This window comes from Antechinus flavipes, chromosome 1 (genome assembly GCF_016432865.1).
Source record: "Antechinus flavipes isolate AdamAnt ecotype Samford, QLD, Australia chromosome 1, AdamAnt_v2, whole genome shotgun sequence".
NCBI lineage: Eukaryota > Metazoa > Chordata > Mammalia > Dasyuromorphia > Dasyuridae > Antechinus > Antechinus flavipes.
In genome coordinates, this window is record NC_067398.1 from 343977270 (window position 1) to 343990402 (window position 13133).

General features: G+C 33.4%; 1 protein-coding gene across 2 annotated transcripts in view; it reads right to left on the bottom strand.

The window, feature by feature from the left end:
* Window positions 1-215: 215 nt before the first annotated feature.
* Window positions 216-13133, bottom strand: part of TARS1 (threonyl-tRNA synthetase 1) — a 40588-nt gene continuing 27670 nt past the window's right edge. For both annotated transcript variants that reach the window (XM_051969535.1, XM_051969534.1), the window contains 9 exons: window positions 12800-12966; window positions 11141-11303; window positions 10901-11038; window positions 10501-10578; window positions 7415-7515; window positions 6863-6967; window positions 5745-5817; window positions 1696-1810; window positions 216-980 (listed from right to left, as the gene is read on the bottom strand). In XM_051969535.1, the coding sequence (XP_051825495.1) occupies window positions 832-980; window positions 1696-1810; window positions 5745-5817; window positions 6863-6967; window positions 7415-7515; window positions 10501-10578; window positions 10901-11038; window positions 11141-11303; window positions 12800-12966 (1089 nt within the window). In that variant the 3' untranslated portion in view covers window positions 216-831. The remainder of the gene's footprint in view (window positions 981-1695; window positions 1811-5744; window positions 5818-6862; window positions 6968-7414; window positions 7516-10500; window positions 10579-10900; window positions 11039-11140; window positions 11304-12799; window positions 12967-13133) is intronic.

Sequence of the window (13133 nt, forward strand, 5' to 3'; positions counted from 1 at the left end):
TACTGACTAAACTGTTAGGAAAAAAAAAAGTCAAACTAACCATATAATTTGAAAATACAAAAGACCAGGTTAAAACCGATGTCTCATTGTGGGATGTGGTGTGTGTGTGTGTATGTGTGTGTGTGTGTATGTACACACATGAAATTACAGAACATACCTCTGGCTAAGGCTTAGGATGTTTAAAAGTATCAACATTAATTATAAATGTCAATAAATTTTTAAAAAGATTTTGTTTTTTATTAAAATGAAAATTTAGTTCTTATTCCTTATGCTTATTTGCTTCACCACAGTAACAAACATTTCAAAACAATACATTTTAATATTGAATGAAATCATTTATACATCTGTTTGCCTGATTTGTTATTGTAAAAGGACTTTTAATTTGATATGACACATATCAAACTTTTCATTATTTCTTTAACCTTCTACCACTAATCTACATAATTTTCAAATCTCAATTAAAGTGGAAAAAATAAATTTATTATTTATTATGACTAATCATGTGTTACAAAATACTTTTCACTTTAAAGCATTCTTCATTTTATTTTCAGTGATCAGATACTTAGGAAATCTAAGCAGTTTTCAATTTTTCTGCTTTATTAATCAAATGTTTCAAGTATATTTATTCAGTGTCTAAAAATGGCAAAAACAGAGATTAAGGAGCAGGCAGTGCAAAGAAAGATATTCCTCTATAGCCAGTAAAAACTGAGGTTATACAACCTGTAAAAATTTAATGTTATTTAGGAAAAAACACAAAAACCTGTTTTGTTTTGTTTTTTTTAACACTGAACCAATCATGGAGGCCAGACTAAGGAAAAGAGGAAATCTTTGTTAAAATTCTTCTTCAGCTTGCTTGCTTCGAGACTGCTTTAGCTGCTGTAACCTCTCGATTGTTTCAGAGACTGTGCGTTCTCCATGTACCTTGTTATCTCTTGTACGGATATTCACAGTCTCACTAGTTTTTTCTTTTTCACCAACAACTAAAATACATAAAACATCTTCATTAGACAGACCAGACCAAGAACAAATCTGAAAGAATAGTTAGAAGAATCATAACTTCCTTAAAGGGAAATTAAAGACTATATAGTTATTGATATTTGTACCTTACTGACTTACCAAGGATAACCAAGGATCAACTATTATATGAATCTTTGCATTCAAACTCTGTACATTTTACTGGCTCTATCACAAAGATATGGGACCTTAGATAAATCATTTTCCCTTGTAACAGTTCTCTCATACATATAAAAGGGGAGAACAATATAATACGTATATTATATCACTCATAGGATTATTGTGGAAAAATAGGATTTTATAACCTTAAAGTATCTTGCAAATGTGAATTACATGTAATTAAAACTTCTACTGCGCATTGAGTTATATATATTCTCAAGCATGATAAATAGAAGAGAAATATTCTGTGTTAAGTGAGAAATATAAGGGGTGAAAAGATATAAAAATGTAAACTTTGTTATCTTTCTATACATCAAAATATTTCATTATATCATGTGTATTACAGTATTACAGAAATCTGTAGCAAAACTATAAGGGTCTCCAAACCAGCTGATTTAAAATGATCTGGTTTTTCTATCAGCTCACCCAACCCTCTTGTGGTGTTCAGCCTCAGTCCAGCCCAGTTTTTTAAGGCACTAGAGATAGCCCTTACTTTTTTTTTTTTTTTTTTTTCATTTTTACCTAGAATGAAGTTATATTGTGCTAGCTGTGCATTTCTGATCTTCTTGTTCAATGTACAGCCTGGATCCAAATCAATGTCAGTCATTAATTTAGCATCATGGAACTGTTGCTGGACCTAATAAGACAGAATAAATCCTTATAGATTTTACATTCAAACCATATTTTGATTTATGACTTTATAATCCATTGACGGCCCTTAACCTCCTTAACTTGAATCTTCCAGAGGGTAATGTTGAAAATAATAATAAGATATTTAAAGGACACACTTAAAAATTTTGCATTAAAATGATATTAAAGACCATGAGAATAATAACTCAAGATATTTTACTCTATAAATGAAAGCAGTCATTAGATTAACTGATCACTTTATGAGATTCAAAGTACAAATTTTTTGTATTTGTATCACTGATTACAAACAGATTATGACTAGCTTCCATTTAGTATTTATGAAATGATTCTAATTCTTTATATAGGATTGCTTTCTCTATTGAATACCTTACGAAGATTCACAATAACCAAAATAATCAGCAGTAACTATTCATAGTCAACTCTCTATGGCCACACTTTTTTATCTGGTTTATTTTATTGTTTTACAAAAAGCAAAAATGCTGAGTATGGACAATTAAAAGATGGTAACAGATTCTATTTTAAATCAGGTGAAGGAATATCATCTAATTGATCAATAAAATTTTCCTAGCAGCAAGTTACTGCACTTAAAACTGCCTCTTAATCCAATTATTTTCTTTATACTCATATACACAATGATCTAATTAAAGAGATTACTGAGAGGAATTTAAATGAACCTGAAGAACACATTCTAAATTACTATGTTTAAAGAAATATTTACAAACAGTTCTTTTCATTACAAATACAAACTTTCCTTTGAAAACAAGATAAGCATTAAATGAACAGCTGCTGTTGTTATAGGCAACAGTAAGTTTTGTGAAATGAATTTCGAATACAATTTTAAAGAAACTTTTAAGCTTGTGAGCTAATGTATTACAGAAATCATCATTCTGGAACCCACTTTCTAACAGGCTCTTTTAACGCCATCACTTGTCCTTGCCATTAGCACACCAGTTTAATCATACTAGTTTACCTTTATCTCCCAACAAAATATCAATCAAGTTTTTGATAAGTTTTTTTTTTCCTTAATTGTACAATAAATTAGTACACTTGGCTAGCACCAATATTTCTACCTATACAACAAGTGAAACACTACAGTTACTTTGAAGGAAGCACTTTAAATACAACTATTTCACAATGTTTTCTACCATTTAAAAGTGAGAAACTCCAACTAAATCATGCTTTGGGAAACTTCTGGGTCATATGACCAACAAGATGAAGAACTGACTATTTTCTCTGATTTTCATGGCCTCTAAAATGTCTTCAAAAGGAATTGTGCACATGAGATAAGACACTAAGAATGGGTAAAATCTGGTTTAAAAAAAAAAAAAAAAAAAAGGTAAAATCTGATGAACTAACAGCAGAGAAGGCAAATTCTCAGCACCCAAAACACTCAGCACTCTTTACAGAATCACAGTATTATATTACAGAACCCAATTATCGTATTACAGAAACCAATGTAGGATAACATAATACTTATATAACAGCACTCATTGATTATCCTTTCTACCTTCCACAGCAACTTGGAAAATTTAAAAAGCAAAAATCTGCTCTAGCTGGGACTGTAGCACTCTGTGCTCTAACATTCCTCTGCAAGAGGTTAAGAGGCCAGCAGAGATCAATTCTGTCCTCCAGAAATCACAGAATACAGAAAATGAGGCTGGTGAAATGTGAATTACCCAGCAAAGGAAGGATGAACTAGAGATGGCTTTGAGACCCACCGCACAGGGAAGGCACAATCAAAAAGAAAGATATTATAAAGTGAATAAAAGGAATACTAGGGAAAAGACCAAAATTAACAAAGCTCACAGGAGAAAGAAAATTCAATTAAAGTCCTTAAACATAAGCATATCAATCAATAGGGAAGATAGTAATTAACAAAAAGGAGTATGGCCTCCAGATCAGCTAAATGAGTCTAGACATCCATGAACAAATAATGGAGGACAAGACAAGTCAATGAAGCAGAAGACATTAAAGAACCACTAGTGAAATGTACTAATTTGAGAGCAACAAGAATTATGAAAGCATAATTAATGATCTGCATGATTGAAATAATTGGCAGAACAGGAAAATTTGAATCCATTGTGACAAAATTTACTATTAAAACAAACAAACAAACAAAAACTGGGAATGTGATTACACAAAAGTGAAGGACTATGTAGGAAAGAAGCTAAAAGCCCTGCTTGACATGAAAAGAAAACATGATTTTCACAATAGCAGAATATATGATGTTGAAAACAGAATGTAGAGAAACAATTTAAAAATTATATGTCTCCAAGAACACAAATAAAAAAGTCTGAATATCATAATCTAAGAAACACTACCAAAAAAACTGCCTAGAATTTCTGAATATGGAAAACAAAGTGTCAAAAGAATCCACAGATTTGCCTCTAGGAAAAACAAAAACCAAAACCTCTATGAAATAAATTCTAAGACAACTAGTGGTTAAATTTAACAGTTCCAAAGAGTAATCTTCAGTGAGGCGTTCTTTCTTATTTTAAGTAAACATGAACTTCAAAGTATGAGAAATGTTGACTTTTTCAAAGATCAAGTTCACATGGGAATTAATTTATTTATGCCATGCTAGTCAAAAACAATCAGGCTCAAGATTTTGATCTGTAATACATAGAAGTTAATAATTGGTTATACACTGCATCAGCAGATCCAATTTACAAAAGCCCTTCACATGCGATTACAAAGCAGAGAAATCCAAATCTGTAGCTCTTGCTTTCCAAGGATCAACTAAGATTCTCCAATTCAGAATACATGAAGAGAGACTAACTTGAAAAAGTGGCAATGTTCTCTTCTAAAGCAAATAAAGAGATTTAAAGATTCCTGGTACCCAGAAGTATCTATCCTGTACTTTGAAGAATACTTGCCCCCTACAGGTTATGCAAAGAAAGCAAATGGAGGATATGTATTGTACAGAACAGTCACTCAGTGAATACTCACTAAATTTAATTAATACACAGTTGAAACTTGGAAACTTATCTTTATTACCACACTATTACAACTAATAATGATAATCTATTAAAGCCCTACTTCAAAGGCTACTTGTAGTCCAAGGACCTTGAAATGTGGCCCTCAGTTCTTGAAGGATGAGGTTTTGGGATAAAAGTTTTAATAAGTCCTACATCGAAGATGGAAAGATTATGTCTAGGCCGAGGTTTGAACTAGATGTCTGCCATCTGGGAACCAATCTCTCACAAGTATGGAGAAGATCATCACAAGACTGACCACCAGTTTTCAGTTACTTTACAAAGTTCTAGTGGATCTCAGTTCTGCTTCCAAATGCCTGACTTACACGCATTCATAAAATGTACCCTTCAAATTATACATGTCAATAAAAGGAAATTTGATAAAATTTAGTCATCTACCCTAATGTTAAAGAATCCAATTCATAATAGGTACTGTTTTAAACCACAGGCTAAAAAAAGTTATTTCTCAATTTAAATGAATTTTAATATTCATATAAGGGTGATAAGAAAAGTCAAAAATTTCAGATGAAATTACTCCAAGGGCCAAAGCCTCAGGTAACCAAACTAAACTAAAGGACAACAGCTGGATGAAACATAAATTTGCAAAATGCTTTCCTAGTTTTTGTCTACTATGTTTTCAAAAGGCTCAAGGACATTTTAAAGAAAAATAAAAATATTTTTAACATAGCAATCTGTTTTTAAATTTGTTTACAATACTTTTAAAATCTACAGCTGTATAAATCTTGCTTCTGACCATGCAGTAATTATGTTCCTCAAAGTTAAAAAATGAATATAATTTGCCAGGGCATACTGATGACTGCGAGAATCACATTTCTCTTTGATATAGGCAACTTGAGAGAAAAAAAAAATCTACAAATAGTTTGCAAAAACCTAAAAAGAAGAAAGTTAGCTATAAAGTTTAAGCTCCCAAACTTTATGGATCACCTTTTGGGCATATCCATCACATGTTGGTCCCACTGGTACCACCATTACTTGCCGAGGAGACAGCCAGAAAGGCCTATGGAAGAAAAAATGTTAGGCATACTAGTTACTAGTAACAATGGTAAAATTCTTTTATCTGTTTTTAACAATACTCAAGTAATATCTGAATAGAATTCTATTCACAATGATGACCAAGTTTTAAAAAGTGATTTGGAATAAACTATCATTCACTGACATTTTAACTGAAATGAAATAAATAAAAGATATTCCTTTGACTATTTTACATATTCAGATGAAATCACATGGCATGGTAGACAGGACGAAGGCCTTGAAATCACTAAGACTTAGCTTCAAGTTCCTTCTCTGACACACACTGGTTATATATCCCTGGGCAAATCCAGTAACTTCTTGGTCCTCTAGGCCCTAGCTTCTTCAATTATGGTTTGTGATTCCATATGGAGTCCTTTAAGTGAAAATGGGGGTGATGGTGGGGGGAGGGGGTAATAAAATTATGATTTATTATCAGTAAATGTTTGATTTGTAGATCTATTTTATATACTTATATACCTGGAGTCACATAAAAATTTTTGGGGCAAAAAATGGTGACAAGTAGACAACATTTAAGAAGTCCTGGTCGAGACAATTCTCTTTTGTTACTGAGAAGGTGCTGATTTGCATTAGTAGAGAAGTTTCTTCCCCAGGAAGTTCCCTATACCAAATGAAATCACAGATTCACTTGGCAACACTATCTAGATACTACCATTTCCCCCCTTTGCCATCCTCATTCATCAAATGCCTAACATATGCACAGTCCCAAGCTAGGTTACAAACCTAGCACAAGTTTTGTCTTTGTGTTCCTAGGCCAGGGAGACAAAGACAAAATTAAAATATTCTGTCCTCAGAAAGCTTACATTCCTAATTTTTACTGCTATCCTTTATTTGTATCTCACCTCCATTTCCCAATATATTCCTTTACCACCCCTACTCAAAGGGTCATTCCTTACAACAAATAAAGGAAAAAACAAAACAAACAACAGTTTAGCAAAACCAATAAACACATTAACCAAGTCTAACAATTTGTGTAGGCATTATATTTTTTAAAAAACTTGTTTCTTTCTTACCATTTGCCTCCATAGTTTTCAGTTAGAATAGCAATCATTCTTTCCACAGATCCTAAAATGGCTCTATGAATAATTACTGGCCTTTTTTTATCATCACCATCATGACTAAAGAAAAAAACAACAACAACAACATATTTTTGCTTATTCCAGAGTAAATATTTAGCTTTAAATATGTCTTATTCTTTGATGTAGGTTTTTCCACCACTGGCATGGATCACGACCCATATGTAATTTGGTAGACAGCTGTTGAGAATTGCTATAGCTAAAAAAAAGTCACACTTTTTTGTCAACCCAATAGTATGAATCTCCACATTTAACTAGACAAATCCCTAGGACAACAGACAGAAAGTGCAGAACGGGGCCCAAACCCCAAATCTTTCTAGCTTCGTTAGGCCCACAGAGTTAATTTTTATTTACATCAGTTTCCAAAAAGTAGATGAGTTATAACTATGATACAATAAAAGCATCAGAGGAGCACTTTCTTGGAGGAGCCTTTAAATATTCCTTTTTAAATAAAAGACTCACCTGGAAAAGATGTAGATGTGCACTCACCTTACATAAGTAAGATTAAATCTAACTGGCAGTTGAAAATCTAGTTGAATTGTTGCACACTGATGGTATCGACCAATAGCATCTTTAATCTGAATGTCAATCTAAGAAAGATCAAATTCACTGAAATAATCTCTATAGTAATAAAGAATGGTAAAATGAAATTTTGTTGTCAATATCTTTAATCAAAATTGAGTAACAATTAAATTAAACGCGTATTACACACAAATAACTAATTAAAATAAGCTAAGTGCAAGAAAGATAATACAAACAAAATTAGCAGACATTTAAAAAGTGCAATTAATTTATATAAATTGTCTCCTCTGAGATTGCTAACAGCTTGGCAGAGCAAGTTCTACATGAATTATTACTGAGGAAAATGACATTCTAAGAGTTTAAAGTGATTCAGGCAAAGTCACATAGTAATTAGATCTGTTGGAGGCTGAATGTGAACAGATTTTTTTCATACATTGCCTATCTGATACAATTGAAAGGCTATGAATGTTCAGAAAGAGAGAAATCATTTGTCGCCTATGTACACCCCTCAGGTAGGGCTGAGGAGAATGAAGGGAGTATGAAGAAAGGGATAATAGAGGTGGTTTTACTGAGGAAGTGCTATTTGAAAAAGGACTTCGAGGCTGGACATGCTTTTAGAATGATGAATAGCTGGGTGTGGATGAAATATAAAAAAATAAGTGTGAAGAATGGGAAAAGATAATCTATACAAAGTGCACTGAATTTGTCAATAGTCTGGACCATAGGCTAAGAGTTTAGATTCCATCCCAGAAGACATAAAGAGGGAATGTGAACAGTCATCAATGTCAGGAATGACAATTGTCCCAGGTGGGGATAGAACACAAATAAATGGTCAGTCAGTCAATCTGCATTAGGAACCTAATATGTCAGGTACAATGCTGAGCAGTGAGGATAAAAAGCCTAATGAAAGAAACTACAATCACACAAAAACAGGAGAGAACGTTAGAAAGAAAACATTAATGTCAAGGAAGGTTTCTTGCAGAGTGTAAGACTTTAGTTTGTATATAAAGAAAACCAGAGAAAGTCAAAAATGAGAAGGGAAGGTTAGTCCCAGAAGGTTAGCCTGTATCAGGAAATGGAATGTCTTGTGCAAGTAACAGAAAGGAGGTAACACAATAATGAAGAGAAGAGAGAACAAGAGCCTGAATTAAAGTGCTAGCAGTAGGAATGGAAGAGGGGCAGGACAGCAGATTCAATATAAGAGATGAAGGAGGAAGAGGAGGAATAAAAAAAAAATTTGAAATTTTGAAAATAGGTGATTGAGATCATAGTGTGTCATTCACTGGATGAACATTAAAGTAGTGCCTACTGTATACAAGAAACAAATCAGAGTCATGTCATTTAATCTCTCTGTAAAATGAGGGCACTGAGGTAAGGGATTGCTGAGATCCATTAATTTAACTGAATTATCAAGAACAAGTTTAGAAAGGAAAAGAAGAGATGTTTGTCTTGGATATGTTAAACTTCAACATACAGGGAGAGAGAATAGCTAGGGAAAAATATGTAGTAGGTAGATGAAAATTCAAATATGGAGAAGTTGAGGACTAAAGATATGGATTTGGAAGCAAATATCAGGGAGAGGCACTTGAAGTCATGGGAGCAAATAAAAGTGGATATCTGGGGAAGAGAGGGAGAAGGGGAGAGAAGGAGAAAGGGAAAGAGAGAGAAAAGGAGAGGAGACAGAGAGAGAGAGAGAGAGAGAGAGAGAGATGGCCAAGGGCTAGGATTTCTATAATACTTCCATTTATGGGATTAGCTATGAAAGGAAGCCAGAACTAGAAGAGTCAAAAAAACCAACTTTCAGAAGGGAAAGCAGAGGGTAGGGCCAGCTGTCAAATATTCCAAAATCTGGAACTTCCAGAGTGACCGAAAAAAAGAACATTGGATCTGGTGCTTAATTGGCAAGATCCTTTACAACCTGACCCTAACTTATCTTTCTACCTCACTGGACATTTCTTTCCTGTAGTACTTTTTAATGTAGCCAAATCGGCCTTAGCTGTGTTCCTCCCATGTGACAATCCACCTCCCATCTCTACACTTTTGCCATCCTCCATGTTTGAGATGTATTTTCTCTTTACCTCAGCCTCAAAGAATGCCTTTCTTTAGTCAAGACAAAGCTCAAGCATCACCTTCCACATGAAGGTATTATTTCTTTTCCTGATCCCAACAACCAGTGCCTCCCCAATATGTTATGCAAGATAGTGTTCTTTTTACTGATCTTTAATATACAGCCATAAAAATTAACTCTTACCTAAAGAAAATGTATCAGATCAAATGGTAAAGGATGGATGCTATTGCCTCTTTAATAGAAACATGTTGGTACCCAAAAGAATGGAAAACAAATTTTGGCTTAATAAAAACTGCTAAAATATGTGTGCAAACAGTTTTCAGATAAGCAGATTTTGTTGTACAAAGAAAATGAACTGTGAAAAAAGGGGTGGGGGATTAAATTGCAATGTAAAGGATAGAGGGTGATAACTTATATATGACTAGTTGGATGGTTAAAAGAGAAAGAAAAAAAAAACTTTTGTTAAAAACTGAGAAAATATGAATGTAAAGAAATACTTGTCAAGAATACAAACTGTGGCAGAGAGAAATTAATGTGCAATGAAGCTGGAAATTGAGTGGGGCCAGGTTGTGACGATCTTTAAAAGCTAAAGAGAAATTTAAATCCAGTCCTAGAGGAAGAAGAGAAACACTATCCATTGATTGTCCCTCATTCTCTTTGTGTGAAAAGCTCACATCCTTCTATTCCTGATGACATAACTATTTATTCTTTTTCTGTATGTAATATATTTTAGAAATATTTTACCAGGGAAAATTGAAACAAAGTCTTAGTAGTATAAAAGAAAAATACTTCAAAAGTGACAGCAGGATACAGATTATGCTCAGTGCCTCTTACTAATCCGGTTATGAAAAACTGAAGGAGAAAGAAGCAGCTTTCATTGAATAAAATTATCAAGAATGTTACATCAGAGAAAAGCCAAGATTTTCTGAGACTTTTAATTATCCCTTCCCTGCATCTACATTAATTAATATACTTGGGTACTAACCTTTGGTCCGTAGAATGCTCCATCCCCAGGGTTTAACTCCCACTTCTCACCAAATTCATTAAGGCTAATTTCAAGTTGCTAAAGATAACAAAACAGGTTAAAACAGAAATATGAATCACTAACTTCAATTCTAGTTTAAAACTTAAGATAGTATTTCCGACCCCTTCCTATACTACCTTTCCCAGTAAATACAACTTGAATGTTTTTAGAATAATAATCTTTTCTTTTTAAAAAAAAAATAAAATCAATGAACCAGGCAGAAATGATAACAATTCTCTGCAATGTGTGGGTTATCACCAATGACAACATCAACACCCTCACCAGCCTCTTGCTTTAGCTCAAATATTCTCAGATTCAATTCCAATTCAATTCGAATAACTTTTCAATAAAATAAAAATACCTTTTCAGCTTGATTCCATATTTCAATATCTCCAAGGAATTTTTCTGGGCGAGTTGAAAGGTTCAATTTAAAAGAAAATCCAAACACATCATACACTGTACGCAAGAAGTCCAAACAATTTTTTATCTCCTCTTCAATCTTTGTTTTGTTTAGCAAAAAAAAATTGAAAAATGTGTTGATTACTTGTTATTACTTGAATTCTGGCATTTTAAATTGGATTTCACAGGATCTAGTTAGTACCTGCTCCATGGTACAGAATATGTGAGCATCATCTTGCTGGAATCTCCGTACTCTTGTGAGCCCTGTAAGAGCTCCTGACAGTTCATTCCGATGAAGTACCCCAAAGTCAGCTATTCGTAGAGGTAACTCCCTCCAAGATCTGGGACGGTGATCAAACATAAGACTATGTTTGGAAATAAAAGGAAAGGTATGAGAATACAGATATTTAAGTCTCCAAACAGTCAATTAGTTTAATGATAATGGCAAAATATTACAACTGTGGTTCTCAAAATTCTTTGGTTTCAGGATCCCTTTAACACTTAAAAATTGAAGAACTTGCCCCTTTTCCCCAGTCCCAGACACCTTTTCTTAATAAGGTTATATCTATCCATACTTACCATAGTAGTATGAAAACAATTTTGACCTTGTGATCCCCCTTGAAGGGGTGTGAAGGTCCTCTACAAGTCCCCAGATCACTCTTGAGAACCACTGATTATAGTGCAATAGATTCCCACAGAAAATTAAGAGAAAATCTTATTTCAAAGTAGAAGTAACATCTCTCAAATTTTGGGTTCCTGACTTTATTCATGAATAGATTATTTAAGGGCTTTATATAAATAAAACTAGAGAATACATTTTGAAACAATCAGCTCTAGACAATGAGTAATTTCTTTGCAGAAATCTGAGGAGGTTAAGCTAGGCCACTTAAAAACCTGCTAGCTCTATAGTGACATGATTTAAGATTAAATCAAGTTTCTGTCACTCTTCATAAATCTCGTGCAAATCAATCTATACCTAAATGGTCTCTGAGATTCTAACCAAATTTCTATCTATGAAGGCTGCTATGAAGGCAGGTCTTTAGGATCACTCATTACGAATCTTTATATTTTTCTTTTAAAATTTCAACAGTCCAGCAGCTCCACAGATGGCCCTCCCATTGTTAGAACCAGTCTGGGGATGATTCCTCCCCACATTCCTCTCCAAAAGCTTTAATGTTTGTTTAACATGTTTTGCATAACTTTACGTATATAATAGGCATCATATTGCCTGCCTTCTCAATGGATAAGAGAACACCTGGAGAGAAGGAAAGAATTTGGAATTCAAAGAAAATTTATCTTTGTTTAGAGTGGATGAACTGCAAATATCATGAAGAAACCTAGAAAAATGAGTAACCCCATCCGATTCCTACAAATATAGTTCAGGTTTTCCTTAATTGCTTTTGTGACTTAATTTCCTGTTTGAGAAACTACCTGGAAGGCCATTTTTATCTTTGTATACCTATGCCATCATAAAAAACAGGTACTTAATAAATGCTTGTAGAATTGAGAAAAGAACAGCCTGACTTTGAATTTCTTAGATCCACAACACTCCTCACCCCTATGGTCAAGCAATCCTTCCTCCACAACATGTAGGTAGAAAAAAAAATAATACTTTAATAAGAGCATATATATTCAAGCATCTTCCCAACATCCATGGAGTTTTTACATATCTTTCCTGAAGGTCAGTATTTCCAGATCCTTGGGTCCAAGTCAGAAAAAAATATAATACACTTAAACCAAATTCCCCAGAAAAACATGGAATATATCTTAAACAGAAAATCTTTCCAGAAAGAGAAAACAAATTCAATTTAATTATAACACTTGATAATATTTTACTAGAATCTCAAAGCAAGCTATATACCAGTGTCCTGGGCAGTTCATGGGCTTCAGAGCAAATATCTCCTTTTCAACTTCAAAAGAGAACATGTTTTCACTGTAGTGCTGCCAGTGTCCTGAAGTCAGCCAGAGTTTGCTATTATAGATATTTGGGGTGACGACTTCCTGGAATCCCCTTTTCCTATACTCACTCTGAAAAAGCAAACACCCAAAATAAAATCAAGATCCTAAAAATAATGGACTAGAAAAACAATTACATCATTATTTTAAAAACTAAACTAAACTAAGTCAAAGTAAACAACATACTAAGAGAACTTTGAGATGAGTGTGACAAAAAAAATACAAGACCAGATAAATGT